Source organism: Oncorhynchus keta, unplaced genomic scaffold (assembly GCF_023373465.1).
Source record: "Oncorhynchus keta strain PuntledgeMale-10-30-2019 unplaced genomic scaffold, Oket_V2 Un_contig_1599_pilon_pilon, whole genome shotgun sequence".
Classification (NCBI taxonomy): Eukaryota; Metazoa; Chordata; class Actinopteri; order Salmoniformes; family Salmonidae; genus Oncorhynchus; species Oncorhynchus keta.
In genome coordinates, this window is record NW_026279648.1 from 764,417 (window position 1) to 790,790 (window position 26,374).

Consider the following 26,374-nt stretch of genomic DNA (forward strand, 5'->3'; position numbering starts at 1 on the left):
AAGGGCTTGTAAGTAAGCATTTCACGGTAAGGTCTACACTTGTATTCTGCGCATGTGACAAAGTTAGATTTGAACTAGCTAATTCTGGCTACTAATGTTCTAGTGTTCATTTATAGAGTCAAGCAGATCAGAAATGTCAAGGTGGTACTCAAGCATATGCCATGTGTATGTGACACACATATGTATGGTCATATTTTTGTTTTTTTATTTTGTTTATTTTGCCTCCCAGGTATTTGTTTGTAATGTATGTATATCATTTCTGCCGCTAGGGGAGCTGTGACGTCAATAAGTGAGTTGGGGAGATATTTAACATTTCTTCTTCATTATGGAAAATGACTAGTTCTGAAAACGAACGTTTCTCAGTCTCATCATTTTACTCTATTATTTCAAGTATGTAATGTGCAAAAATGCAATATGACTCAAAATATTGAGGTAACTTGGTTATTTACATAGTCCATGCGTTTGGTGGTGTTTGAAGGTAATTTTAACTGAGTGAAAAATTGGTTGGTATTCCCCCATTGTAAGTCAATTAAAGGAGTTAGGCTAGGTTGCTAATGGTTTAAACACATGAACGAGAAGGGATTAACATGGCGTCCAAACGTTCTTTACTTTTTTTTTCAACGTTATGGATAACATTTTATTTTCTATGAACAAAGGCTCAGTTTACTTTAGGTAATATATGTAAATATGTGATGACACGATACAATGTGTTAGTGTTAATATTTGTACGAAAATAGCGTTTTAACAGTTCGCTAGCTTGATGCTAACCAAATGTAGCTTGGCTAAGCGCCATAGTAATTAGCTCGAGCCTAGTTACTTTTAGTCAATGTCAGTTAAATGTAATAGTTGTAGTATTGTTTCGCATAGACATCCAGTAATTTAGAGGGGAGGGGGGGTTCGAAATTGACGCTGAAAGGACAGTGAGTTATATATATAATGTGAATGTGTAGATGAATGGACCAACGGGACTGCCATGGGCAAGTCCCTTGACCGGTACCAGGAATGGTGGAAGGACAATCTGAAGGTAATTATCACAACACAGCAGTGTCCATGCCTCCAGAGTATTCACTAAATCATCTGCTGTATGGAGGGGAGCCACAGCAGTTAACTGACGTAAACAATGCAATTGTATATAACATTATTGCATATACTGTAGTATACATTTTTTAAATGTACTTTGTTTTTCTTTTGCTGTTTTTGAATATTGTACTTTGAGGTCACTAATACTCCACCTGATGTGGTGTAAGTAGTCGAACCAGATCAGAACGCCTTCGAAGATCCCCTTCAGGCACAGACTGAGAAGGATGTGGAGGTTTTTGACCAGGTAAAAATTATTGTCCACTGTTCATTTATTTTATGGCCTTCCAAGAGATATAATATGTGATAATATGAAATATAATTGCATTTATTTCTATCAATCAAGGTGAGACTGAACATGGACAGGGCGCATGAGAAGGAGAGCCACCTGAGAAGAATCAAGGGGACCAAGTGTTTCAACATCAGGGTGAATGACATGGAAGAAGGATGAAAGGAAGGCGAAACCCAGGAAAGCTTGCTGCTCTTGTAACCGATGTGAAATGGCTAGCTAGTTAGCGGTGGTGCACGCTAATAGCGTTTCAATCGGTGACGTCACTCGCTCTGAGACCTTGAAGTAATGGTTCCCCTTGCTCAGCAAGGGCCGTGGCTTTTGTGGAGCAATGGGTAATGATGCTTCGTGGGTGTCAGTTGTCTATGTGTGCAGAGGGTCCCTGGTTCGAGCCCGGGTAGGAGCAAGGGGACGGACCAAAGTTAAACTGTTACATTGATGCTGTTGACCCGGATCACTGGTTGCTGAGCAAAAGGGGGGTGAGTGTAACCGATGTGAAATTGCTAGTTAGCAGTGGTGCGCGCTAATAGCGTTTCAATCGGTGACATTGCTTGCTCTTGAGACCTTGAGGTAGTTGTTCCCCTTGGTTCGAGCCTAGGTAGGGGCGAGGAGAGGGACGGTTACACTCTTTTGCTCCTAGCTGGGGTCAACATCCGTTAAAGTGAAATATAAAAATCTCAGATGAAAACTATTTACATTTGCAGCCTTGTGGTGGCTGAATTACCATGCTGTCAGCAGTACCAACACTGGCCCAGGGTTTCTCCAAATAGTCAATCTCAAGGCTAACCACTGGGTCACATTAAGTAACCGCCACTTCCAGGTTGGTACTGTTAAGGTGTATGCCTCCAGTTGTCATGACACCACCCTGGAGTTTCTCTCACAATTCATCTTTATATTTTCCAGGGACCATCCTTTACCAGCCCCACTGACATAAAAAATTAGACAGGTATCCTTTATTTTCTGTCTGCCATTAACATTATTACATGTCTAATCAAACATTTAAATTAAATCATTCAATAACTGTATTTTTACATAGCTGATAATCATTTAACCTGTGTTTGCTTGTGTATGTCTGTCTCCTACCCTGTTCCCTTTACTCTGCTCCTGTTCTCCAGGACCGAGGGGTTCTGGGGTCCTAACACCCAGATATGGATCCACCTGATGTCCTCCATTACCAACCACCCTACAACTTTTCATTACATCCGCGAATGTTAATGTCATGTTGTCATTATCTGCTAAGAAAGAGCAAGAACACTATCATACTGGGTACATAATGTGAGCTGCACAGATTAGCTAAAAACATTATCACTGCAAACACAGGAGCAATTCCTGGACTTTGCAGTTTCCCTCTTCGATTCCACTGCCTGTTGAAAAACAAGTGACAGGCAGAACCTCCCATCCACACAATACCCACCTCCTCGCTATTCCACACACCAGAATTCTTTATTTTAGTCTATGAATGCCATGTGAGTGTACTAAAAATCTGAAAGTAAATTGACCAAAATTGTACCAAAAATATATAAATGGTTATGTATTTAAGTCTAAAATATTTCTAGATTGGTTTTCACAGCTGTTTCATAAGGTGTTCGTTATTGTAAATTCTAACGTATCCCTTGATGGTATTTGTATCATAAGACATACAATAGATATATACTCAACCACAAGGGTGTACTAATGAGCTATAATGTTTTTTAAATCATACATTTTTTTTCAACTTTATTTAACTAGGTAGGCTAGTTGAGAACAGGTTCTCATTTACAACTGCGACCTGGCCAAGATAAAGCAAAAGGTCTGCTCCTCTCCTTGTTCGTTCCGCGATCGACGTCACCGGCTTTCTAGCCATCGCCGCTCCATTTTTCATATATCCATTTGTCTTGTCTTGTTCCATTGTATTTAACCCTCTGTTTTCCATCATGTTTTGGTGTGTAATTCTGTCATCGGGTGTATAGAGGCAAAGTCATGTGCAGGAGAGTAGAGTGATGTAAACAGGCTCACTTTTATTTTAGTTCCAAAAATGAGAGCACTACATAAATCAAACGCGCTCAAAACACGGAACATAACAAAAGTAAAGCGCGTAAAAAAAACACCACAATAACATGAAACAATTACACACAAAACATGATGGGAAACAGAAGGTTAAATACAAGTAGATTGGAGAAATGAAAACTAGTTGTGTATGGAAACAATACAAGACAAATGGATATATGAATAATGGAGCGGCGATGGCTAGAAAGCCGGTGATGCCGAACGCCGCCCGAACAAGGAGAGGAGCCGACTTCGGCGGAAGTCGTGACAAGCAGTGTGACTCAGACAACAACACAGAGTTACACATGGAATAAACAAGTCAATGACACAGTAGGGGGAAAAAGTCTATATACAGTGTGTGCAAAAGGCATGAGGAGGTAGGCAATAAATAGGCCATAGGAGTGAATAATTACAATTTAGCAGATGGACACTGGAGTGATAAATGAGCAGATGATGATGTGCAAGTAGAGATACTGGTGTGCAAAAGAGCAGAAAAGTACATTAAAAAACGTATGGGGATGAGGTAGGTAGATTGGGTGGGCTATTTACAGATGGATTATGCACAGCTGCTCAGACAGCAGATGTTTAAAGTTGGTGAGGGAAATAAAAGTCTCCAACTTCAGCAATTTTTGCAATTCGTTCCAGTCACTGGCAGCAGAGAGCTGGAAGGAAAGGCTGCCAAATGAGGTGCTGGCTTTGGGGATGACCAGTATTTGATACACTGCCGATTTTGCAGGTTTTCCTACTTACAAAGCATGTAGAGGTCTGTAATTTGTATCATAGGTACACTTCAACTGTGAGAGACGAAATCTAAAATGAAAATCACATTGTATGATTTTTAAGTAATTCATTTGCATTTTATTGCATGACAAAAGTATTTGATACATCAGAAAGCAGAACTTAATATTTGGTACAGAAACCTTTGTTTGCAATTACAGAGATCATACGTTTCCTGTAGTTCTTGACCAGGTTTGCACACACTGCAGCAGGGATTTTGGCCCACTCCTCCATACAGACCTTCTCTAGATCCTTCAGGTTTCGAGGCTGTCGCTGGGCAATACGTACTTTCAGCTCCCTACAAAGATTTTCTATTGGGTTCAGGTCTGGAGACTGGCTAGGCCACTCCAGGACCTTGAGATGCTTCTTACGGAGCCACTCCTTAGTTGCCCTGTCTGTGTGTTTTGGGTCGTTGTCATGCTGGAAGACCCAGCCACGACCCATCTTCAATGCTCTTACCGAGGGAAGGAGGTTGTTGGCCAAGATCTTGCGATACATGGCCCCATCCATCCTCCCCTCAATATGGTGCAGTCGTCCTGTCCCCTTTGCAGAAAAGCATCCCCAAAGAATGATGTTTCCACCTCCATGCTTCACGGTTGGGATGGTGTTCTTGGGGTTGTACTCATCCTTCTTCCTCCAAACACAGCGAGTGGAGTTTAGACCAAAAAGCTCTATTTTTGTCTCATCAGACCACATGACCTTCTCCCATTCCTCTGGATCATCCAGATGGTCATTGACAAACTTCAGACAGGCCTGGACATGCGCTGGCTTAAGCAGGGGGACCTTGCGTGCGCTGCAGGATTTTAATCCATGACGGCGTAGTGTGTTACTAATGGTTTTCCTTGAGACTGTGGTCCCAGCTCTCTTCAGGTCATTGACCAGGTCTTGTCGTGTAGTTCTGGGCTGATCCCTCACCTTCCTCATGATCATTGATGCCCCACAAGGTGAGATCTTGCATGGAGCCCCAAACTGAGGGCTTCTTAATGAAAAACTAACAGGTCTGTGAGAGACGGAATTCTTACTGGTTGGTAGGTGATCAAATACTTATGTTATGCAATAAAATACAAATTAATTACTTAAAAATCATACAATGTGATTTTCTGGATTTTTGTTTTAGATTCCGTCTCTCACAGTTGAAGTGTACCTATGTTACAGACCTCTACATGCTTTGTAAGTAGGGAAAACCTGCAAAATCTGCAGTGTATCAAATACTTGTTCTCCCCACTGTACCTGCTGGAACATGTGCTACGGGTGGGTGTTGTTATCGTGACCAGTGAGCTGAGATAAGGTGGAGCATTACCTAGCATAGACTTATAGATGATCTGGAGCCAGTGGGTCTGGCGACGAATATGTAGCGAGGGCCAGTCGACGAGAGCATACAGGTTGCAGTGGTGGGTGGAATAAGGTGATTTGGTATGGCACTGTGATAGACTGCATCCAGTTTGCTGAGTAGAGTATTGGAGGCTATTTAGTAGATGACATAGCCGAAGTCGAGGATCGGTAGGATAGTCAGTTTTACTAGGGTAAGTTTGGCGGCGTGAGTGAAGGAGGCTTTGGTGTAAAATAGAAAGTTGATTCTAGATTTGATTTTGGATTGGAGATGTTTAATATGAGTCTGGAAGGAGAGTTTACAGTCTAGCCAGACACCTAGGTATTTGTAGTTGTCCACAAATTATAGGTCAGAACCGTCCAGGTTGGTGATGCTAGTCGGGCGGGCAGGTGCGGGCAGCGAACGGTTGAAAAGCATGCATTTGGTAGTGTTTAAGATCAGTTGGAGCCAACGGAAAGAGTGTTGTATGGCATTGAAGCTCGTTTGGAGATTAGTTAGCACAGTGTCCAAGGAAGGGCCAGAAGTATACAGAATGGTGTCGTCTGCATACCCCCATAGAGACTGCCAGAGGTCCGGACAACATGCCCTCCGATTTGACACACTGAACTCTGTCTGCAAAGTCGTTGGTGAACCAGGCGAGGCAGTCAAATTGAGGACTAAAATTATTTCAGTGTAGATAAGGGAATGCCTGTTTAAAATGAAAACATGACAGCCAGACAAGCCAGTGTATGAATCAAATGTATTTCCATATGAATGGAGTGGAAATTAGCTCACTTTGTGATCTGTAAGGTAAGTAACATTAATGTGTGTGTGGGTCATGGAAATGATATGTTTACACTGATGCCTGTTTATTCATAAAAAGCAGAAGATGGTAAATAACATTAATCGCAATGGTTAGCCTATGCAAATTATTAGGAATACATTTAGCCTAATTGGTAATAAATATTATGTGGGGGAAAATCGGGATCCTATTCAGGCTTTTGTTTGTCAATTCCATATTAAATATAAGTCTTCACGTGTATCAAATCTATAGGCAATTGTGGGCTAAATCAATGACAGACAGCTTAAATGTTCAGGCTTCATCATGATCTGTGATCAAAACAGGCTGGGGTGTTTTCGGTTCTGTTTAGTCTAAGAATATGAGTAAGAACGCAATTGCACTGAAATGAATAGCCTGATTCAATGGGATTCTCCTGAATAATATATGTAATTATTTGTTAAACTGTTTGGTCGATGCATAGGCCCACACCGATTCTAACTTTTTGGGATTTTGCGTTAGGCATAGCTCTAAATTGCAAAGCATTTAATAAACCAACCACATTTTCCTGTGATGTTTAGGCTGCGCAAGACCTTCGATAAGCTAGTAGTCTATGGTGAAATAATTGTGGAGTTAATCATTGTTATAGCCTAGTTCGCTTTATATAATATGGACCGTTGTTTTTCCTAAACCTAAGCAAACAAATGGTAGCATTTGCTTTTTGCACGTCTCTATAACAAGGCCTATATCCTCACATACCCCCAGTCATGACGTTGCCCTTCTTGGGTACAGCAAGCCCCATCCCCCTCTCCCTGTCTCCTTCAAGTAGGCTGCTGTGGTCAGAGAGGTCGTAAATTCCCAAGGAAGACCCTGCCTCATGGCCACAGTATAGAGACAGAGTGAAGTGTCATAGAGAACAAAGGAATTTCTTCCACCTCACAGAACTTGAGGTCCGAACAACATTTATGTTCTGGAGAAGGTATAAAAGATCAGTGAAGAATCCAGCTACGAACTGGTCCGTTTGTTACAACTTGGTAAAACTGATGGGATACGGTGCGGCCACATTACCATAACGCTGTTTATATAATAGCCTCAGATATGAGGTTTACATCTAATTGTTGTATAAGATGAATGAGTGAGGATGATACTGTTTGTACAATTGTGCAATGTGATTTTGGACTGTTTAATGAAGGAAACTCCAATTCCCTTTTGAGTTTAACTAAATCAGAGGACCGCCCATGAGCCCAGTTAGGGTCAGGCATCCTGGGACAGGCCCTTTTCTGCAACTCCTGAATAAAACCCCAACTTTGAGAAATTCTCAACAGACCATGTTTTTCTCCATTACGAGAGGACAAAGGTTGCAGACCATTTCTGAATCTTTTAACCATACCACGTAGTTAAACTCTTCGACTATCGATACTGACAGAATAAGAACAAGTCTTTGATATTAATTACTAGTCTGCAGCAAGGAATTCGGTATCATTGAACGCGAAGAATGACAACCGCCGAAACATCCATTCTATAACGAAATTAATGAATGTCACTCTGAACAATCTATCCTAACCACGGCAGAGAGAGAGAGAGAGAGGGCGGAAACTCTCCAACAGAAACTAACTTTTCAGCAGCGATCAAGACGACACACTGAGCGTAAATATATACACTACTCAAAAAAATAAAGGGAACACTTAAACAACACAATGTAACTCCAAGTTAATCACACTTCTGTGAAATTAAACTGTCCACTTAGGAAGCAACACTGATTGACAATAAATTTCACATGCTGTTGTGCAAATGGAATAGACAACAGGTGGAAATTATAGGAAATTAGCAAGACACCCCCAATAAAGGAGTGGTTCTGCAGGTGGGGACCACAGACCACTTCTCAGTTCCTATGCTTCCTGGATGATGTTTTGGTCACTTTTGAATGCTGGCGGTGCTTTCACTCTAGTGGTAGCATGAGACGGAGTCTACAACCCACACATGTGGCTCAGGTAGTGCAGCTCATCCAGGATGGCACATCAATGCGAGCTGTGGCAAGAAGGTTTGCTGTGTCTGTCAGTGTAGTGTCCAGAGCATGGAGGCGCTACCAGGAGACAGGCCAGTACATCAAGAGACGTGGAGGAGGCCGTAGGAGGGCAACAACCCAGCAGCAGGACCGCGACATCCGCCTCTGTGCAAGGAGGAGCACTGCCAGAGCCCTGCAAAATGACCTCCAGCAAGCCACAAATGTGCATGTGTCTGCTCAAACGGTCAGAAACAGACTCCATGAGGGCCCGACGTCCACAGGTGGGACCACCCACAAACACTTAGTTTGTAAATAAATGATTTAAGACAATTGATGTATGGATGACTCATAGTGAAGACTGGGTTCGTGCAGATAACCAACAATTTACGAAGTTTGGAATGAGACTAACATGAGGTCAAATAAATAATTCATTAATTCGAAGACCAAGTGATCAGATATAAAATATCTGAAAAGTTATATTGGGAAATTATAACGTTGTAATCTGAATATTTTCCTTGGTGCCCCGACTTCCTAGTTAATTACAGTTACATGATTAATCAGTTTAATCGCGTAATACTAATTACAGAGAATCTTTGATAAAAACTAAGTCTTCAATTTAATGATAGTACAGACAGGACACGCCTCAATTCGAACCCTGCTTTTAACCATAAAACATCTCCACATAAATGTATAGATGAAGGTTGCATGGTTGTGTCTGTGTCTGTTAATCCGGTAAACTGGGAAGTGGGGGGGAAACGAGGTCAAATGACATCAATGATTTTCAGGTCAAAACAAAATCAAAATCCCAGTCTGACCTCGTTTTTTTTCAGAGTTCCAGGTTGTCTTGAACGCGCTGAAGTCAGAAGTAAGAGATTGCTGACTTCTGAGTTGTTTTGAATTCGCCCCTAGAGACCTAGACTCTCTCCACAATTGAAATGTGCATTTAACCCAACCCCTCTGAATCAGAGCATTGCGGGAGGCTGCCTTAATCGAAATACAAGTATTCAGTCGCCCAGAGAACCAGCTTTGGGATTTGATTTATCAATCTTTCAGCTACTGGTCCAATGCTCTAACCACTAGGCGACCAAGAAGCCCTTGATTTTCTGTTGATGCAAGAAATAGGCATATCTACACAGTAATGGTGGCTGCGATATCAACTAGCCTAATAATTTTTGTATTGAGGTAATAGGCCTATTTTAGCTAAATCGACAAATGAATTTGATGAACTACACAGACACTTAAACTAACACGTAACAATGTAACACATGTAGGCGTTTTTAAGACTTTCATGGTACTTAAACACAAACTGACATGTGGCGTGTCAGTGACATGTTACGCGATGTGAACATCACGTGAACACTACGTCTACATGATGTGTATGTGTCACATGACGTGAACGCGTCGGCAGTTTGATGCCTTAGAAACAAACTTGTCTCCATTGACAGTCCATGTTAATTCATGCCATTAATTTATGACACTAGGAAGACGTTAGGTGACTTGGTGAGAGGTATCAGTAGCTTCACAAAGCTTAATTCTGGCATGAATCACCCCCCATAAGGAACCACTGTGGTCTGGGCCGGCAGCCTTGCAAGGGTTAACACGTTTAAGTGTCTTATTCACATTAGCCACAATGAAGGAGGGGGGGGGGGGCGCAGTCCTTGGTGGCAGGCCACGTCGGTGGCACTGTATTATCCTCAAAGCGGGCAAAGAACGTGTTTATTTTGTCTGGAAGCAAGATGTTGGTGTTCATGACGTGGCTGGTTTTCTTTTTGTAGTCTGTGATTTCCTGTAGTCCCTGCCACATAGGTCTTGTGTCTGAGCCATGGAATTGCGACTCCACTTTGTCTTTATACTGTTTATACTGTTCAATTGTTTGATTGCCTTGCGGGGGGAATAACAACACTGTTTGTATTTGGCTATATTCCCAGTCATCTTTCCATGCATCTGAAACTTTACACAATGCTGCACAGGGTGGGAGTTATCATTTCTCTCACTCTATACAGGAGAAAGATCTAAATGTGACAACAAACTGACAATATCACCCTGCAAAAATAATTATTCGCTGTACTACTACTGTAAAAGACATTACCAAACAAACTGAGGATACGATTCCATGTTTGCTGATTCTGTCATGGGCCGCCCATCATGATTAACAAAGGGTTGAAACTAGAGACAGGAGTAGCAGTGGTCATGTCAGTCTGTTGAGATTAAATAAAGCATTGTGATGAAGGATTGCCATAGGCTGAATTGAGAGACTGGGCTACATAGTTTAGTCCCAATGTAGAAGATTTATTTTCTTAAAGATTCTAACTTAACAAAAAATACTTGAGTCCTTTTAGCTCCTTGTAGAGCAAAGGCACAAAAATAACAAAAGCAATATTTTCTCAAACCTGACAAAGAATGTACTAATGCTGACTAACAAGAACACATGTTGCTTACTGGGTTTAAACCAGTGAAGCATGTTGAAAGAATAACCATTTTAACTTTACCTGACTTCAAAATCATCATCAAATCAAAGTTTATTGGTCACGTACACAGATTTGCAGGTGTTATGGCAGGTGCATGGAAAAGATTGTGTTACTAGCTCCAACAGTGCAGTAGAACGTCTCGCAAATACAATCCAAATACACAATCACGAAAACAATCCAAACAACAAATCAAGAAATAGGAGAAATAAGAACAGGGGGTGTGGTAGTAAGTTTATTAGAACAGGGGGGTGTGGTAGTAAGTTTATTAGAACAGGGGGGTGTGGTAGTAAGTTTATTAGAACAGGGGGGTGTGGTAGTAAGTTTATTAGAACAGGGGGGTGTGGTAGTAAGTTTATTAGAACAGGGGGGTGTGGTAGTAAGTTTATTAGAACAGGGGGGTGTGGTAGTAAGTTTATTAGAACAGGGGTGTGGTAGTAAGTTTATTAGAACAGGGGTGTGGTAGTAAGTTTATTAGAACAGGGGGTGTGGTAGTAAGTTTATTAGAACAGGGGGGTGTGGTAGTAAGTTTATTAGAACAGGGGGTGTGGTAGTAAGTTTATTAGAACAGGGGGTGTGGTAGTAAGTTTATTAGAACAGGGGGTGGTGGTAAGTTTATTAGAACAGGGGGTGTGGTAGTAAGTTTATTAGAACAGGGGGTGTGGTAGTAAGTTTATTAGAACAGGGGTGTGGTAGTAAGTTTATTAGAACAGGGGTGTGGTAGTAAGTTTATTAGAACAGGGGTGTGGTAGTAAGTTTATTAGAACAGGGGGGTGTGGTAGTAAGTTTATTAGAACAGGGGTGTGGTAGTAAGTTTATTAGAACAGGGGTGTGGTAGTAAGTTTATTAGAACAGGGGGGTGTGGTAGTAAGTTTATTAGAACAGGGGGGTGTGGTAGTAAGTTTATCAGAACAGGGGGGTGTGGTAGTAAGTTTATTAGAACAGGGGGTGTGGTAGTAAGTTTATTAGAACAGGGGTGTGGTAGTAAGTAGTTTATTAGAACAGGGGGGTGTGGTAGTAAGTTTATTAGAACAGGGGGTGTGGTAGTAAGTTTATTAGAACAGGGGTGTGGTAGTAAGTTTATTAGAACAGGGGTGTGGTAGTAAGTTTATTAGAACAGGGGTGTGGTAGTAAGTTTATTAGAACAGGGGGTGTGGTAGTAAGTTTATTAGAACAGGGGGTGTGGTAGTAAGTTTATTAGAACAGGGGGTGTGGTAGTAAGTTTATTAGAACAGGGGGTGTGGTAGTAAGTAGAACAGTTTATTAGAACAGGGGTGTGGTAGTAAGTTTATTAGAACAGGGGTGTGGTAGTAAGTTTATTAGAACAGGGGTGTGGTAGTAAGTTTATTAGAACAGGGGTGTGGTAGTAAGTTTATTAGAACAGGGGGTGTGGTAGTAAGTTTATTAGAACAGGGGTGTGGTAGTAAGTTTATTAGAACAGGGGGTGTGGTAGTAAGTTTATTAGAACAGGGGGGGTAGTAAGTTTATTAGAACAGGGGGTGTGGTAGTAAGTTTATTAGAACAGGGGTGTGGTAGTAAGTTTATTAGAACAGTGGGGGTGTGGTAGTAAGTTTATTAGAACAGGGGTGTGGTAGTAAGTTTATTAGAACAGGGGTGTGGTAGTAAGTTTATTAGAACAGGGGTGTGGTAGTAAGTTTATTAGAACAGGGGTGTGGTAGTAAGTTTATTAGAACAGGGGTGTGGTAGTAAGTTTATTAGAACAGGGGGGGGTGTAAGTTTATTAGAACAGGGGTGTGGTAGTAAGTTTATTAGAACAGGGGGTGTGGTAGTAAGTTTATTAGAACAGGGGGGTGTGGTAGTAAGTTTATTAGAACAGGGGGTGTGGTAGTAAGTTTATTAGAACAGGGGGGTGTGGTAGTAAGTTTATTAGAACAGGGGGTGTGGTAGTAAGTTTATTAGAACAGGGGGGGGTGGTAGTAAGTTTATTAGAACAGGGGGTGTGGTAGTAAGTTTATTAGAACAGGGGTGTGGTAGTAAGTTTATTAGAACAGGGGGTGTGGTAGTAAGTTTATTAGAACAGGGGTGTGGTAGTAGAAAGTTTATTAGAACAGGGGTGTGGTAGTAAGTTTATTAGAACAGGGGTGTGGTAGTAAGTTTATTAGAACAGGGGGTGTGGTAGTAAGTTTATTAGAACAGGGGTGTGGTAGTAAGTTTATTAGAACAGGGGTGTGGTAGTAAGTTTATTAGAACAGGGGTGTGGTAGTAAGTTTATTAGAACAGGGGGTGGTGTAAGTTTATTAGAACAGGGGTGTGGTTTATTAGAACAGGGGTGTGGTAGTAAGTTTATTAGAACAGGGGGTGTGGTAGTAAGTTTATTAGAACAGGGGGTGTGGTAGTAAGTTTATTAGAACAGGGGTGTGGTAGTAAGTTTTATTAGAACAGAACAGGGGTGTGGTAGTAAGTTTATTAGAACAGGGGGTGTGGTAGTAAGTTTATTAGAACAGGGGTGTGGTAGTAAGTTTATTAGAACAGGGGGTGGTAGTAAGTTTATTAGAACAGGGGGGTGTGGTAGTAAGTTTATTAGAACAGGGGGTGTGGTAGTAAGTTTATTAGAACAGGGGGGTGTGGTAGTAAGTTTATTAGAACAGGGGGTGTGGTAGTAAGTTTATTAGAACAGGGGTGTGGTAGTAAGTTTATTAGAACAGGGGGTGTGGTAGTAAGTTTATTAGAACAGGGGGTGTGGTAGTAAGTTTATTAGAACAGGGGGTGTGGTAGTATCAGAACAGGGGGTGTGGTAGTAAGTTTATTAGAACAGGGGTGTGGTAGTAAGTTTATCAGAACAGGGGTGTGGTAGTAAGTTTATTAGAACAGGGGTGTGGTAGTAAGTTTATTAGAACAGGGGTGTGGTGTGGTAGTAAGTTTATTAGAACAGGGGTGTGGGTAAGTTTATTAGAACAGGGGTGTGGTAGTAAGTTTATTAGAACAGGGGGTGTGGTAGTAAGTTTATTAGAACAGGGGGTGTGGTAGTAAGTTTATCAGAACAGGGGTGTGGTAGTAAGTTTATCAGAACAGGGGTGTGGTAGTAAGTTTATCAGAACAGGGGGTGTGGTAGTAAGTTTATTAGAACAGGGGTGTGGTAGTAAGTTTATTAGAACAGGGGTGTGGTAGTAAGTTTATCAGAACAGGGGTGTGGTAGTAAGTTTATCAGAACAGGGGGTGTGGTAGTAAGTTTATTAGAACAGGGGTGTGGTAGTAAGTTTATTAGAACAGGGGTGTGGTAGTAAGTTTATCAGAACAGGGGTGTGGTAGTAAGTTTATTAGAACAGGGGTGTGGTAGTAAGTTTATCAGAACAGGGGTGTGGTAGTAAGTTTATCAGAACAGGGGGTGTGGTAGTAAGTTTATTAGAACAGGGGTGTGGTGGTAAGTTTATCAGAACAGGGGGTGTGGTAGTAAGTTTATCAGAACAGGGGGTGTGGTAGTAAGTTTATTAGAACAGGGGTGTGGTAGTAAGTTTATCAGAACAGGGGTGTGGTAGTAAGTTTATCAGAACAGGGGTGTGGTAGTAAGTTTATCAGAACAGGGGGTGTGGTAGTAAGTTTATTAGAACAGGGGTGTGGTAGTAAGTTTATCAGAACAGTGGGTGTGGTAGTAAGTTTATTAGAACAGGGGTGTGGTAGTAAGTTTATCAGAACAGGGGGTGTGGTAGTAAGTTTATTAGAACAGGGGTGTGGTAGTAAGTTTATTAGAACAGGGGTGTGGTAGTAAGTTTATCAGAACAGGGGTGTGGTAGTAAGTTTATCAGAACAGGGGTGTGGTAGTAAGTTTATCAGAACAGGGGTGTGGTAGTAAGTTTATTAGAACAGGGGTGTGGTAGTAAGTTTATCAGAACAGGGGTGTGGTAGTAAGTTTATTAGAACAGGGGTGTGGTAGTAAGTTTATCAGAACAGGGGGGTGTGGTAGTAAGTTTATTAGAACAGGGGGTGTGGTAGTAAGTTTATCAGAACAGGGGGTGTGGTAGTAAGTTTATCAGAACAGGGGGGTGTGGTAGTAAGTTTATTAGAACAGGGGGTGTGGTAGTAAGTTTATCAGAACAGGGGGGTGTGGTAGTAAGTTTATCAGAACAGGGGGGTGTGGTAGTAAGTTTATCAGAACAGGGGGGTGTGGTAGTAAGTTTATTAGAACAGGGGGTGTGGTAGTAAGTTTATCAGAACAGTGGGTGTGGTAGTAAGTTTATTAGAACAGGGGGTGTGGTAGTAAGTTTATCAGAACAGGGGGTGTGGTAGTAAGTTTATTAGAACAGGGGGGTGTGGTAGTAAGTTTATTAGAACAGGGGGTGTGGTAGTAAGTTTATCAGAACAGGGGGTGTGGTAGTAAGTTTATCAGAACAGGGGGTGTGGTAGTAAGTTTATCAGAACAGGGGGGTGTGGTAGTAAGTTTATTAGAACAGGGGGTGTGGTAGGTAGTAAGTTTATCAGAACAGGGGGGTGTGGTAGTAAGTTTATTAGAACAGGGGGTGTGGTAGTAAGTTTATCAGAACAGGGGGGTGTGGTAGTAAGTTTATTAGAACAGGGGGTGTGGTAGTAAGTTTATCAGAACAGGGGGTGTGGTAGTAAGTTTATCAGAACAGGGGGTGTGGTAGTAAGTTTATCAGAACAGGGGGGTGTGGTAGTAAGTTTATCAGAACAGGGGGGTGTGGTAGTAAGTTTATTAGAACAGGGGGTGTGGTAGTAAGTTTATCAGAACAGGGGGGTGTGGTAGTAAGTTTATTAGAACAGGGGGTGTGGTAGTAAGTTTATCAGAACAGGGGGTGGGGTAGTAAGTTTATCAGAACAGGGGGGTGTGGTAGTAAGTTTATTAGAACAGGGGTGTGGTAGTAAGTTTATCAGAACAGGGGGTGTGGTAGTAAGTTTATCAGAACAGGGGGTGTGGTAGTAAGTTTATCAGAACAGGGGGTGTGGTAGTAAGTTTATTAGAACAGGGGTGTGGTAGTAAGTTTATCAGAACAGTGGATGTGGTAGTAAGTTTATTAGAACAGGGGTGTGGTAGTAAGTTTATCAGAACAGGGGGTGTGGTAGTAAGTTTATTAGAACAGGGGGTGTGGTAGTAAGTTTATTAGAACAGGGGTGTGGTAGTAAGTTTATCAGAACAGGGGTGTGGTAGTAAGTTTATCAGAACAGGGGTGTGGTAGTAAGTTTATCAGAACAGGGGGGTGTGGTAGTAAGTTTATTAGAACAGGGGTGTGGTAGTAAGTTTATCAGAACAGGGGTGTGGTAGTAAGTTTATCAGAACAGGGGTGTGGTAGTAAGTTTATCAGAACAGGGGGTGTGGTAGTAGGTTTATCAGAACAGGGGTGTGGTAGTAAGTTCATCAGAACAGGGGGTGTGGTAGTAAGTTTATCAGAACAGGGGGTGTGGTAGTAAGTTTATCAGAACAGGGGGGTGTGGTAGTAAGTTTATCAGAACAGGGGGGTGTGGTAGTAAGTTTATCAGAACAGGGGGGTGTGGTAGTAAGTTTATCAGAACAGGGGGGTGTGGTAGTAAGTTTATCAGAACAGGGGGGTGTGGTAGTAAGTTTATCAGAACAGGGGGGTGTGGTAGTAAGTTTATCAGAACAGGGGGGTGTGGTAGTAAGTTTATCAGAACAGGGGTGTGGTAGTAAGTTTATCAGAACAGGGGTGTGGTAGTAAGTTTATCAGAACAGGGGGGTGTGGTAGTAAGTTTATCAGAACAGGGGGGTGTGGTAGTAAGTTTATCAGAACAGGAGGGTGTAGTAGTAAGTTTATCAGAACAGGGGGGTGTAGTAGTAAGTTTATCAGAACAGGGGTGTGTGGTATTAAGCTTATCAGAACAGGGGGGGTGTAGTAGTAAGTTTATCAGAACAGGGGGGTATGGTAGTAAGGCCAATAGTAGTCTACGCTGTCTTTGGCATCCTCGTATGTGGTGAACTCACAGGTGGAGGAAATTGGTGGCGTTCCTGGCTCACAGAATCTCAGATGGCCTCTCAAATTGTACATATCGAAGTTCAACATCTGAGAGGAACAGAATTTTTCATCATCTTAATTGATAACTAGACTTTTGATTGCTGATTGTAAAGTCGTGCTGCTTTGGCAACATTGTTGTACCTTTAAAAGTTATACCAACAAAGCAGTTGTCTTAAAAACTATCCTGGAGAGATACAGGGTGTGCAGGGTTTTGTTCCAGGCACCACTTACACACAGATTACACTACACTTCTTTTTTTTTTTTTTTTTTTTTTACCCCTTTTTCTCCCCAATTTCGTGGTATCCAATTGTTGTAGTAGCTACTATCTTGTCTCATCGCTACAACTCCCGTACGGGCTCGGGAGAGACGAAGGTTGAAAGTCATGCGTCCTCCGATACACAACCCAACCAAGCCGCACTGCTTCTTAACACAGTGCGCATCCAACCCGGAAGCCAGCCGCACCAATGCGCCGGAGGAAACACCGTGCACCTGGCCACCTTGGCTAGCGCACACTGCGCCCAGCCCGCCACAGGAGTCGCTGGTGCACGATGAGACAAGGACACCCCTACCGACCAAGCCCTCCCTAACCCGGGCGACGCTAGGCCAATTGTGCATCGCCCCACGGACCTCCCGGTCGCGGCCGGTTACGACAGAGCCTGGGCGCGAACCCAGGGACTCTGATGGCACAGCTGGCGCTGCAGTACAGCGCCCTTAACCACTGTGCCACCCGGGAGGCCACAGATTACACTTCTAAAGGTCTTGATAATTAGTTGCTTAATTGAATCATCAGGTGTGTTAGAGTTGGGCTAGAACTAAATCCTTTACACCCTGTTACTTTCCGGTACAAACATTGTTGATCCAATCAATAGAGTTGATGTGAAATCTAACCTGTGAACCGTCCATGTGGAACGCTACAGCAATGTTGTCCCAAACGTAGAACTGGTGTTTCTGTTTATCAGGGATCAGGTGGGCTACATCCTGGTTCTGGTAGGGCTTTGGCACCAGTTTGAAGCTGTGGAAAGGAAGTAAAAGTGTGAGTCAATTCAAATTGTAATTAAAGCATCCCATGCTATAATTGAGAGTGATTTTTGTACCTATTATTGCTACGTTACATCTAAAGTAACTGACATATTTAGCATTGCATGGAAATGTTTTGAGTCTGCACATTGTTTACATTGATCTGTGAATTATACTGGGGGGTGATAAATGATAAAACTGGGGGGAACAAACATCCAGTTTCAGAATGTGGAGGGGTCATGTCCCCCCCCGTCCCCAGTAAAAGTTGTGTCCACTCTAACCTGTGTGTCTCACACATGGCCTCGGGTCTCCAAATGATTTGTCCATCTCTATAAGCGCAGACTCCATCGTCATTGTCCTGGAGGAGAGGGTACTTCTCAAAGAGGTCGTTGTTGAAGTGACTGTGGACTAGCACTGAGTACATCACCTCCTTTTTGTACAGGACTGTCTCATACACACGCAGGATTGGCTCGTGTCCAACGCATAGCTAAAAAAAAGACAAACACCTTCAATATCATTAAATTACATGCTCTTGTTTCTTTAAATTATTTGACCACAAATTCTCACATGGTCTCGGTATGTACCCAGCAGTCCTGTATGTTTATTCTACAGATGTTTTAACAGTTCCATTAACAAGACTTCAGTACCTGTTCCCGGTATCTCTTAAGCAGCTCCTCCAGGGGGAAGGTGAAGCGGTAGGAGCCCAGTCGAGAGGTGTCCAGGAAGGCAGGTGAGGTGGCGAACCTCTGCAGGAAGGATTTCTGCTCCCTGGCCTGCTCCTCTGTCCTGTCAGGGTACCTGGTCTGGAGCAGACGTTGTTCAGCCGAGGCCATCTCCTCTGCTCCCAAAGACAAGCTCCACCACAGCAGGTCCAAACCCTCTGGCCCCTCTTCTGGGTCCTCTGGCCCCTCTTCTCGGTCCCTAGCACAGAACCCCCCTTCGCTTTCGACGGCTATGCCAAATAGCCCGCCTTCATTCGTGTCGTGTCTGAGCTGGGAAACCCAGAACTCTGGCCTTGGGTATTCTGGGATGTTGTCTTTGAAGAGGTACTTGTTGTGAATGCCCTGAGCTTTCAGTCTCAGTCCTAGGTACGGCAGTTTCAAGTGCTCGGCCTGGACAGCAAACTCCTGGTGTCCTCTGTGGTTATGGCGCACAACCACGTCCATGTTCTGCTCTCACTTCAGCGTTGTCTGAGGAAAATTTGGAAGAAAAGTTTAAAATACCAAAAAGGCAAACATTAGTCTAATGAACAAGAACTAATGTGTCTTCTGAAACCACCAACATACAGTAACACAGAGTGATGTGGGATGTTTGGAAAGTATTGGAGAAAGAAGAAGTGTCAGTCAGCAATTTAATATGTAGGCTACCATAAAAATGTACTGTACAACCTAAAGGTTAAAGAGGTGAACCATTGCCCACAGGGTTGCTGGTTCAAATCCCATGCCTGTTGAGATTAGGAATGTGGGACAGCAAAAGCTCTGGACCAGAGCTAGTCTGTCAGTAAACTAAGAGCTCAAAATACTTTGAGAATTTACAGCTTGAGCACATGTTGAAAAGTTGGTCAGCACTCTAGCAACATCTTTACTTAGGTGACCAATGAAAGAATATTGAAGCCAGTCACGTGCTGCCGACCCTCCCATCATAAAAAACACCAACATTATTCGACTTAAAGTAACTGTCCAGTGAAAATAGACAGTTATACCCAAATAATGTTGACTCATCTTATACTCATATATGGCCAAAACATATATATAAAAATTACAAAATAACACCTTAAACTTGTATCTCAAACAGACATTTAAAAAAATGCTTGCTTTTTCCTCAGAGTATGATGCCATAGTCCTGAGGAGGATGAGCTGGTCAATCAGTGGTCTACTTGCATGAATATTTTAATTACTGGTGTAGAGGATGTAGAGGAGTGGCCTAACATTATGATAATGTCTATTTAATTGCGTAACTAATGGTGTAATTTAAAATATGTGTTTTCTATATTCCACCATAAGCAGGGCACCATCTATCATTTCAATTGATAGGAAACTTTCTTAGTGAGTAGGGATAAAACATAGGCCTATGTGTCACAATTATAATCTGAAGGTAAGCAAGGGTGCTTTCCAGTTACCAACTACGCTTATGTCTGAGCAGCAGAAGGATTTCGGTCGGCAGTGGCCATTATTCGAGCCACGCTTTTATAATTCAGTTCGAATGGAGAGTGAGGGCGGGGCTAGGTGCTGTGGCTCCTTGCCTGACTGGCTGAAACGTTCTGTGTTCTCGCTCAGCAGGGAAGGAAAGGTCTCGTTTACCCAGCCCTGGGAGGAGAGTCCCTTTCCTTAGGGCATGGTTCCCCAACTGGCGGCCCGCGGGCCAAATCTGGCATGCCAGCAAAATGATTTGGCCCCTACCTAAATAATGAAAAGGTTACATTTTAACTTCATTCATGTGGAGAGAGAATGCAGGATACAGTGAATTAATAAAAAAGTTGGCGGACCATTTTGTGGTGGTGAAACGTAAAGCTGCAACCGCGGCGCAATCAATAGGAGGTGAATAGCGCCTGGTACTGAAAATATAGCTAACTTCTGTGGGAGTTAATGCAATGTAACTAGGTGCAGTTGCTATGCTGAGAAAACAGGACAATAATCACATTAACAGGAAGTAGAAATGATATCATCTAGTGCATTTGTTGCTTCTGGGCAAAACAAACATGCCAATGATTACATTAAAACAATGTACATGAGTACATTAGCTAAGGCCATAATTACATTTGTTACATCGGGACATACTAATGACAGGAGAACGTGGAGGGAGGATGGTAGCAAAATGACCAACATGTGAAACGTGAAGTATGCAATAAATGTATTATTTTTTGTATTACATAAGGGGTCCTGCCACCATTATAATCTAACCTGAAGCAGATGTGGGCGTTACTAGGCGTGAACAAGCAAGAACTCGGACTAAAAGATAATGGTGGTGGAAAGACAAGGGGAGTGATTTCATTTACATATGGGGTGTACCATATGCTGTGTGTGAGGCTGCAAAGCTATAAAGGCAGAGCTCTGTGCTCAGATAAGTTGGTTGTTCCATGGATCAGCACGGCTTTGCTACTCTGTATTAAAATCTATATTGAATTCACAAGCTCTAGTAAGAGTCTTGCTATGCAAGTGTAGTACAGCAACATATATAAAAAACCTACACCAGTTCAACACTAATCTTCATTTTAATTTGACTTTACAAACAACACCAGCGCTTAATTGAAGTATATTTCTTCAGAGTCTAGGCCTATATGAAATACTGGCTGAGGTGGGCTATGAGGCTTAACATCATCTTTCACAATGAAAACATATTTGGCCTAATAGAAGTAGGATTTTTTTATGAGGGCTACTTACAACTGCAATTGGACAAAAATGTAGCATCCAACATAAAACCATAATTGAAAGAAAAAAGGCGATGTCTGTAGCTCAATGTCTGTATCTGAATGTCTGTATCCGGATAGACGTGTAATGACAGAACAGAAAATACTGTCAGCTTGAGACCTAAATATCCCTGGATAAGCACTCACAGTAATGTTAGTATTTACTAAATACAGTCCTATAGGCCAATAAGTTACTTACTCAATGGGAGATGGATGTGATTTTGATGCGCAGGCAGTCCTCGATTGACTTATATGAAATATTTTTCCTGTCGTGAATCTATATTGCGTTCATAGAGGAAAATGAGGACTCGCAGGTGTAAATCGATCCAAACATTGATAGCAAATAAAATGCAAGTTTCTTTATTGTGCTGTATTCCTCTGAGCATGCCACCCAAAACGCTACAAGGCCTCCGCACTCCTGAGCACATCCCTGCGAGGGTATCGTTTTCTTAACAAGGGAGGAGAATTCTCCACCTGTGCGGACTGTGAGAGGATCACGTAAAAACGCAATGATATCCGTGGGCATGGTGCAGTCTTCAAATCCCAGCCAAATCTGGTGGAGAAGTTGTCCCTCAGCTGGTTGATGAAATCTTGAAATCACATCTGTGACAATGCTGGGCCTGGTCACTCTCCCTGTCGTTTATTCACTGTGCTGAAGTGCAGTAGCCTTCCAGATTATTCATCCAAATCGAACAACTCAATCTTCCTAGTAAAGGCCTCAAGTTTTTCCACCATGTCTACGACTATTCCCTCTTACTTATAACTGCACCTTTAACCTGTTTAAATGACAGAATACATCAGCTTTCCGTTAATGCTTCAGTGTTTCTACCTGGGCCTCTGTCTCGGGCGGGAAGGCCACTTTCAAAGTTACATGCTTAGATTCATAATGATCTCTGAGATTTAATTATTTCCAAACAGGGACATTTTCATCTCTCTGTACATTCTTCCTTGAGATTTTGATTTTCATTATCCAACTTTCTTTTGATACTTTTTAAGACCAACATTTTGTCTTGATTTAAAGCTAATTGTTCTGAACGAATGTTGACTTAAAAGATTAGTGTAGCCTACAGTAGAGATAGACAAAAATAACATGGTGATTTTTTGATTTGTATGTTATTTGTTGTTGTTTGGTTTGCAGAATACTCCTTTAAGAAACACCACCAATCTGAAAAGACACTTTTCTTATATGTGGGCGAAAAGGGCTCCCCTAGACCCCTATCTATGTGTGCCTGAATAGGGGCCCTTATCCTTCCACAGTGTTACATTGAGCCTGATTAAAAGTGTTTTCCACGCCATCTTGAGCTGTTGTCATCTGATCATAAGTATAAGTAAACACAAAACATTGTGTGGGACCAAACACTTTACTTGAAGGTCAACAGGAATTTATGGAAGTGTTGAAGTCAGTTGCAGGTCAAGTGGTTCTCTCTCGGGCCATGCATAGCTGACCTGGCTAGCATAGATAAAGGTCCTCATAATAATATAGTACCATCTGCTCTGGTAGTTTTCCATCGTAAAAGGTTGGTTCTGAGTTCTGTTCTCAGTAAAAACCAGCACAAATCCTCTGTAGGTCAAATATTCCCAATCTCTGAATGGAGGGTGTTCTCTGATCACTTTGAAAAAATCTACAAAAAACTATTGTTGTCAATATCCTTTTTAACTGAACACTGCACTATATTTCCTTGGATTGATCATTTCCAACAGACCCTAACACTCTGCTGCGTTAAGCCATTGGTTCATTATCCTTTGAGTAGGAGTCACCATATATATGGCTCTATATTGCAGAAAAGACAATGTGTCTAAATATGACAACAAACTAACAGTATCACCCTGAATTAATTATGACCTACTGCACAACTTACTGTAAGATATACATTACCCTGCCAAACAAACTGACTTCCTACATTTACATTTTGAGGATAACATTCCTTGTTTGCCCATCCCACCGTGGGTATCACTTAAAACGGTCTGAAACTAGAGAGGATTAGCCGAGGTCATGTCAGTCTGTTGATATTATATACAACATTAAAGATAATGCAAAGAGCATTGTAATGAAGGATTGCCATAAGCTGAATTGAGAGACTGGGCTGTGTAGTTTAGTTATTATCTAGAAGATGGATTTTCTCCTACATTTTCAAAAGTAAGTACAGTGCACTGGTCGACAATGCACATTTGACTCAATCCCGGCTGTTGTACTGTCTGGCTTTGACATCAGAGGAGGTATTTTATTAAAATGGCCACTGGTTGATTATCAAGGGGCTCAAGTAGGCTAGGGGGGTGTTATAAGAATTTCCAGGTGAACAAAAGGGAGCGCAGTGGAAGGTAAAGTAAATCAACAATCAATCCGGTTTATTTCAAGTTGCAACAGGGAAACACCACCCACACACCACCCAGCTCTGATTGCAGTGGTAGAAAAAGTATTACATTCTCAAGTAAAGCTCCCTTAATAGAAAATGACTCAAGTAAAAGTGAAAGTCACCCAGTAAAATACTACTTGAGTAAAAGTATTTGGTTTTAAATATACTTAAGTTTAAAAAATAATGTAGTTGCTAAAATAGAATTAAGTATCAAAAGTAAAGTTTACAGATATCCAGGGTCACACTCCAACACTCAGACATCATTTACAAAGCATTTGTGTTTAGTGCCAGATCAGAGGCAGTTGGGATGGCGAGTGATGTTCTCTTGATTTAGTGTACGAATTACCATTTTATGTCATGATACGTGTAACAGAACTTTTACGTCCGTCCCCTCGCCCATACCCGGGCGCGAACCAGGGACCTTCTGCACAAATCAACAACAGTCACCCACGAAGCATCGTTACCCATCGCTCCACAAAATCCGCGGCCCTTGCAGAGCAAAGGGGAAGGTCTCAGAGCAAGTGACGTAACCGATTGAAACGCTATTTAGCGCGCACCGCTAACTAAGCTAGCCGTTTCACATCCGTTACATACGCATTCAAAATGTAACGGGTACATTTGGGTTTCAGGGAAAATGTATGGAGTCAAATGTACATCATTTTCTTTAGGAATGTAGTGAAGTAAAAGTAAAAGTGGTCAAAAAATATAAATAGTAAAGCAAAGTACAGATACCCCCAAAAAACTACATTTGTAGTACCTTAAAGTATTTTTACTTAAGTACTTTACACCATTGCTTGATTGATGGTGCTGCTGTCTGCATTAGGGCAAATAAGTCAGGCTGAGTTTCACCAGCCTGTGCGACAGGGTCTAGGAGTGTTTTATACATGGCATGGAACATTAATAATAAAGTACTTACGGTCAAGTGGAAGACTGCTAAACACTGCTAAGCTTTACTTGACGCAGGATCACTGTTGAAGCAGGACCAGTGTCTTGAAAAGCAGGCTCACTTTGTCTTATTCTTTTCCTGTTCTTTTGTGTTTATTTTTTCCTCCGCACCACTCTGAACAGCATCAACAGTCAGGCTCAACTTTCGTTTCTTTCAAAACTGATCTTTCAGGGGGTTTCCAGTCCGCAAGCTGCAGTAGCCAATCACGTTCAGTATCTACATACCGTTACCGTATTACCCTCACTGGCCAATGACAAGCTCATTGGCATTTCCTTTTGTCTACTTCAAACTTGCAGACGCTTTAACCGACTCCAAAACTATTTCTACACCATGTTTTCAGCTTACAAGGCCTGATGAAGACAATGCACAGTTGTGAATGCTACAGTCATTTTGTGAAAATGTATTATTTGTCTAAAAACATTTTTTTCTCGATGGGTACTCAGACTACTATACTATAGGCTGTAGATATGCCATACCAGATCCAACATATGCTATACCAGCTCACACTGAGGTAATACCAAGACGGCTATTTGGCCTTAGGTACTCAGAGGTTTCTGTGTTATGCACTATAGCCCGTTACCATATATGTGATTGAATATTATCTGCTGTTGGCTTGTGTGGATGTATGTGTGTGTTATGCAACATAGCTGACTTGAAACATTGTTAACAGTTTCAAGGCCATGGGCCTTTCTCATGATGGATAAAAGCGTCTGCTAAATGGCATATATATTATATTATGGAAAAGTAGCATGAAGACAGGAACTGTTCAATGAGTTGGGAGGGGGCACATTCAGAGCGGGGTGTTGCGAGAACAAGCGGTCTTTTGTTAGATAACAGGAGCCAGGTGCGAGATAACGGCGGGGACCCGCCTGAGCGCCTGCAATAGGCTGAGCAAGTTTAAACCACGCCCAGTCTCTACTGTGATAGGCCAACAGACGGGTTGGAACTGTCTATCACAGTATAAAGAATACTGTTTATATACATCTTGTCAGTTCTCTGTTTTACCGTGCGAGGTGGGACAGAGAGCCCGTATATACGAAAATTGCATTTACCACTTATTGCTTAGCTAATAAAACATACATAGTATACAATCGGTGACTCAATGTCATATTTATCCTGATACCAGATTCGAATTGACGCAACTCTAACAGGCTGTAGTAGAGTTGTGAATGCTACACTATTTTTGTGAACATTTTTCGCTTTTTGAAGACAATTTAGAGTTTAGTGAAACGGATTGTGTGTCTGAAAGCATGCATTTTTCTAGCTCTGGGTACTCAGACATGGCTGGAGATCAGGGTTCATCAACTAGGTTTGGCCTCGAGACAAAATATTTCTGAGCTAATAGTCGGTGGGCCAGAACATAATTATTATATAATATTAGCACAATTAATTGCCCTACACTACAAATGCAATAACAATTTTAACACATCTGATTAGTACATAATACATACAGTGGCAATAAAATAATAATTTCGATCCGATTACGCTCATAAAATCACCATGTCTCTATTAAATAATTATTTTTGTCTATTTCTCTGTGAGTTGATTGCTGGGGGAAAACAGGTCTACATAGACTACTGTAGGCTACACTAATCTCTTTTAAGTCAACATTCGTTCAGAACAATTAGCTTGATAGAAAGATAAATTGTCCTCTTAAAAAGTATTAAACGAAAGAAGGATAATGGAAAGTTTCAGGGAGAAATATACAGAGATAGGCGTTCATCTTATCTTCTCACTGCCAAGCCGTTGTGACTAATTTATTTGCAATGAAAATGTCGCTGTTGTCAAATAATTCAATCTCAGACGTTATTATGAATCCAAGCATGGAACTTTCAAAGTGGCCTTCCCGCCCCAGAGGCCCGACGCAGAAACATTGAAGCATTAACTGTCACTTAAACGGGTTAAATCTGCAGTTACAAGTAAGAAAACAGCCGTGGGCATGGTGTAAAAACTAGGCAGCTTGAGTTGTTCGATTTGGACTTGT

At 41.8% G+C, this 26,374-nt stretch overlaps 1 protein-coding gene and 3 long non-coding RNA genes across 10 annotated transcripts; 3 read left to right on the top strand and 1 right to left on the bottom strand.

Annotated features, from left to right (window-relative positions):
- Window positions 1-317: 317 nt before the first annotated feature.
- On the top strand, window positions 318-10,196 carry LOC118375924 (uncharacterized). Of its 2 annotated transcripts, none has more exons than XR_004823929.2 (5): window positions 318-478; window positions 951-1,024; window positions 1,217-1,324; window positions 1,424-2,312; window positions 2,482-10,196. It is a non-coding gene; the product is annotated as an uncharacterized LOC118375924 (long non-coding RNA). The 2 variants fall into 2 exon arrangements; XR_004823928.2 differs by lacking the exon at window positions 318-478 and adding an exon at window positions 505-672.
- Window positions 10,197-11,207: 1,011 nt separating this feature from the next.
- Window positions 11,208-15,661, top strand: LOC127919204 (uncharacterized). 5 transcript variants are annotated; one of them, XR_008102167.1, is made up of 6 exons: window positions 11,208-11,338; window positions 11,594-11,701; window positions 12,476-12,624; window positions 13,219-13,365; window positions 13,759-13,817; window positions 15,551-15,608. It is a non-coding gene; the product is annotated as an uncharacterized LOC127919204 (long non-coding RNA). The 5 variants fall into 5 exon arrangements; XR_008102168.1 differs by lacking the exon at window positions 13,759-13,817 and adding an exon at window positions 13,872-13,930; XR_008102169.1 differs by lacking the exon at window positions 13,759-13,817 and adding an exon at window positions 14,240-14,298.
- LOC127919203 (uncharacterized) lies at window positions 14,786-15,496 on the top strand. Of its 2 annotated transcripts, none has more exons than XR_008102165.1 (3): window positions 14,786-14,899; window positions 14,988-15,146; window positions 15,357-15,496. It is a non-coding gene; the product is annotated as an uncharacterized LOC127919203 (long non-coding RNA). The 2 variants fall into 2 exon arrangements; XR_008102164.1 differs by having other exon boundaries at window positions 15,327-15,476.
- Window positions 15,662-16,364: 703 nt separating the features above from the next.
- LOC118375923 (uncharacterized) lies at window positions 16,365-24,553 on the bottom strand. Its single transcript, XM_035762561.2, has 5 exons — window positions 24,361-24,553; window positions 18,332-18,874; window positions 17,966-18,171; window positions 17,556-17,679; window positions 16,365-16,715 (listed from the first exon to the last, which is right to left on the bottom strand). The coding sequence occupies exons 2-5, from the start codon at window positions 18,848-18,850 to the stop codon at window positions 16,560-16,562; spliced, it is 1,005 nt and encodes a 334-aa protein (XP_035618454.2). The 5' UTR covers window positions 18,851-18,874; window positions 24,361-24,553; the 3' UTR covers window positions 16,365-16,559.
- Window positions 24,554-26,374: the final 1,821 nt, after the last annotated feature.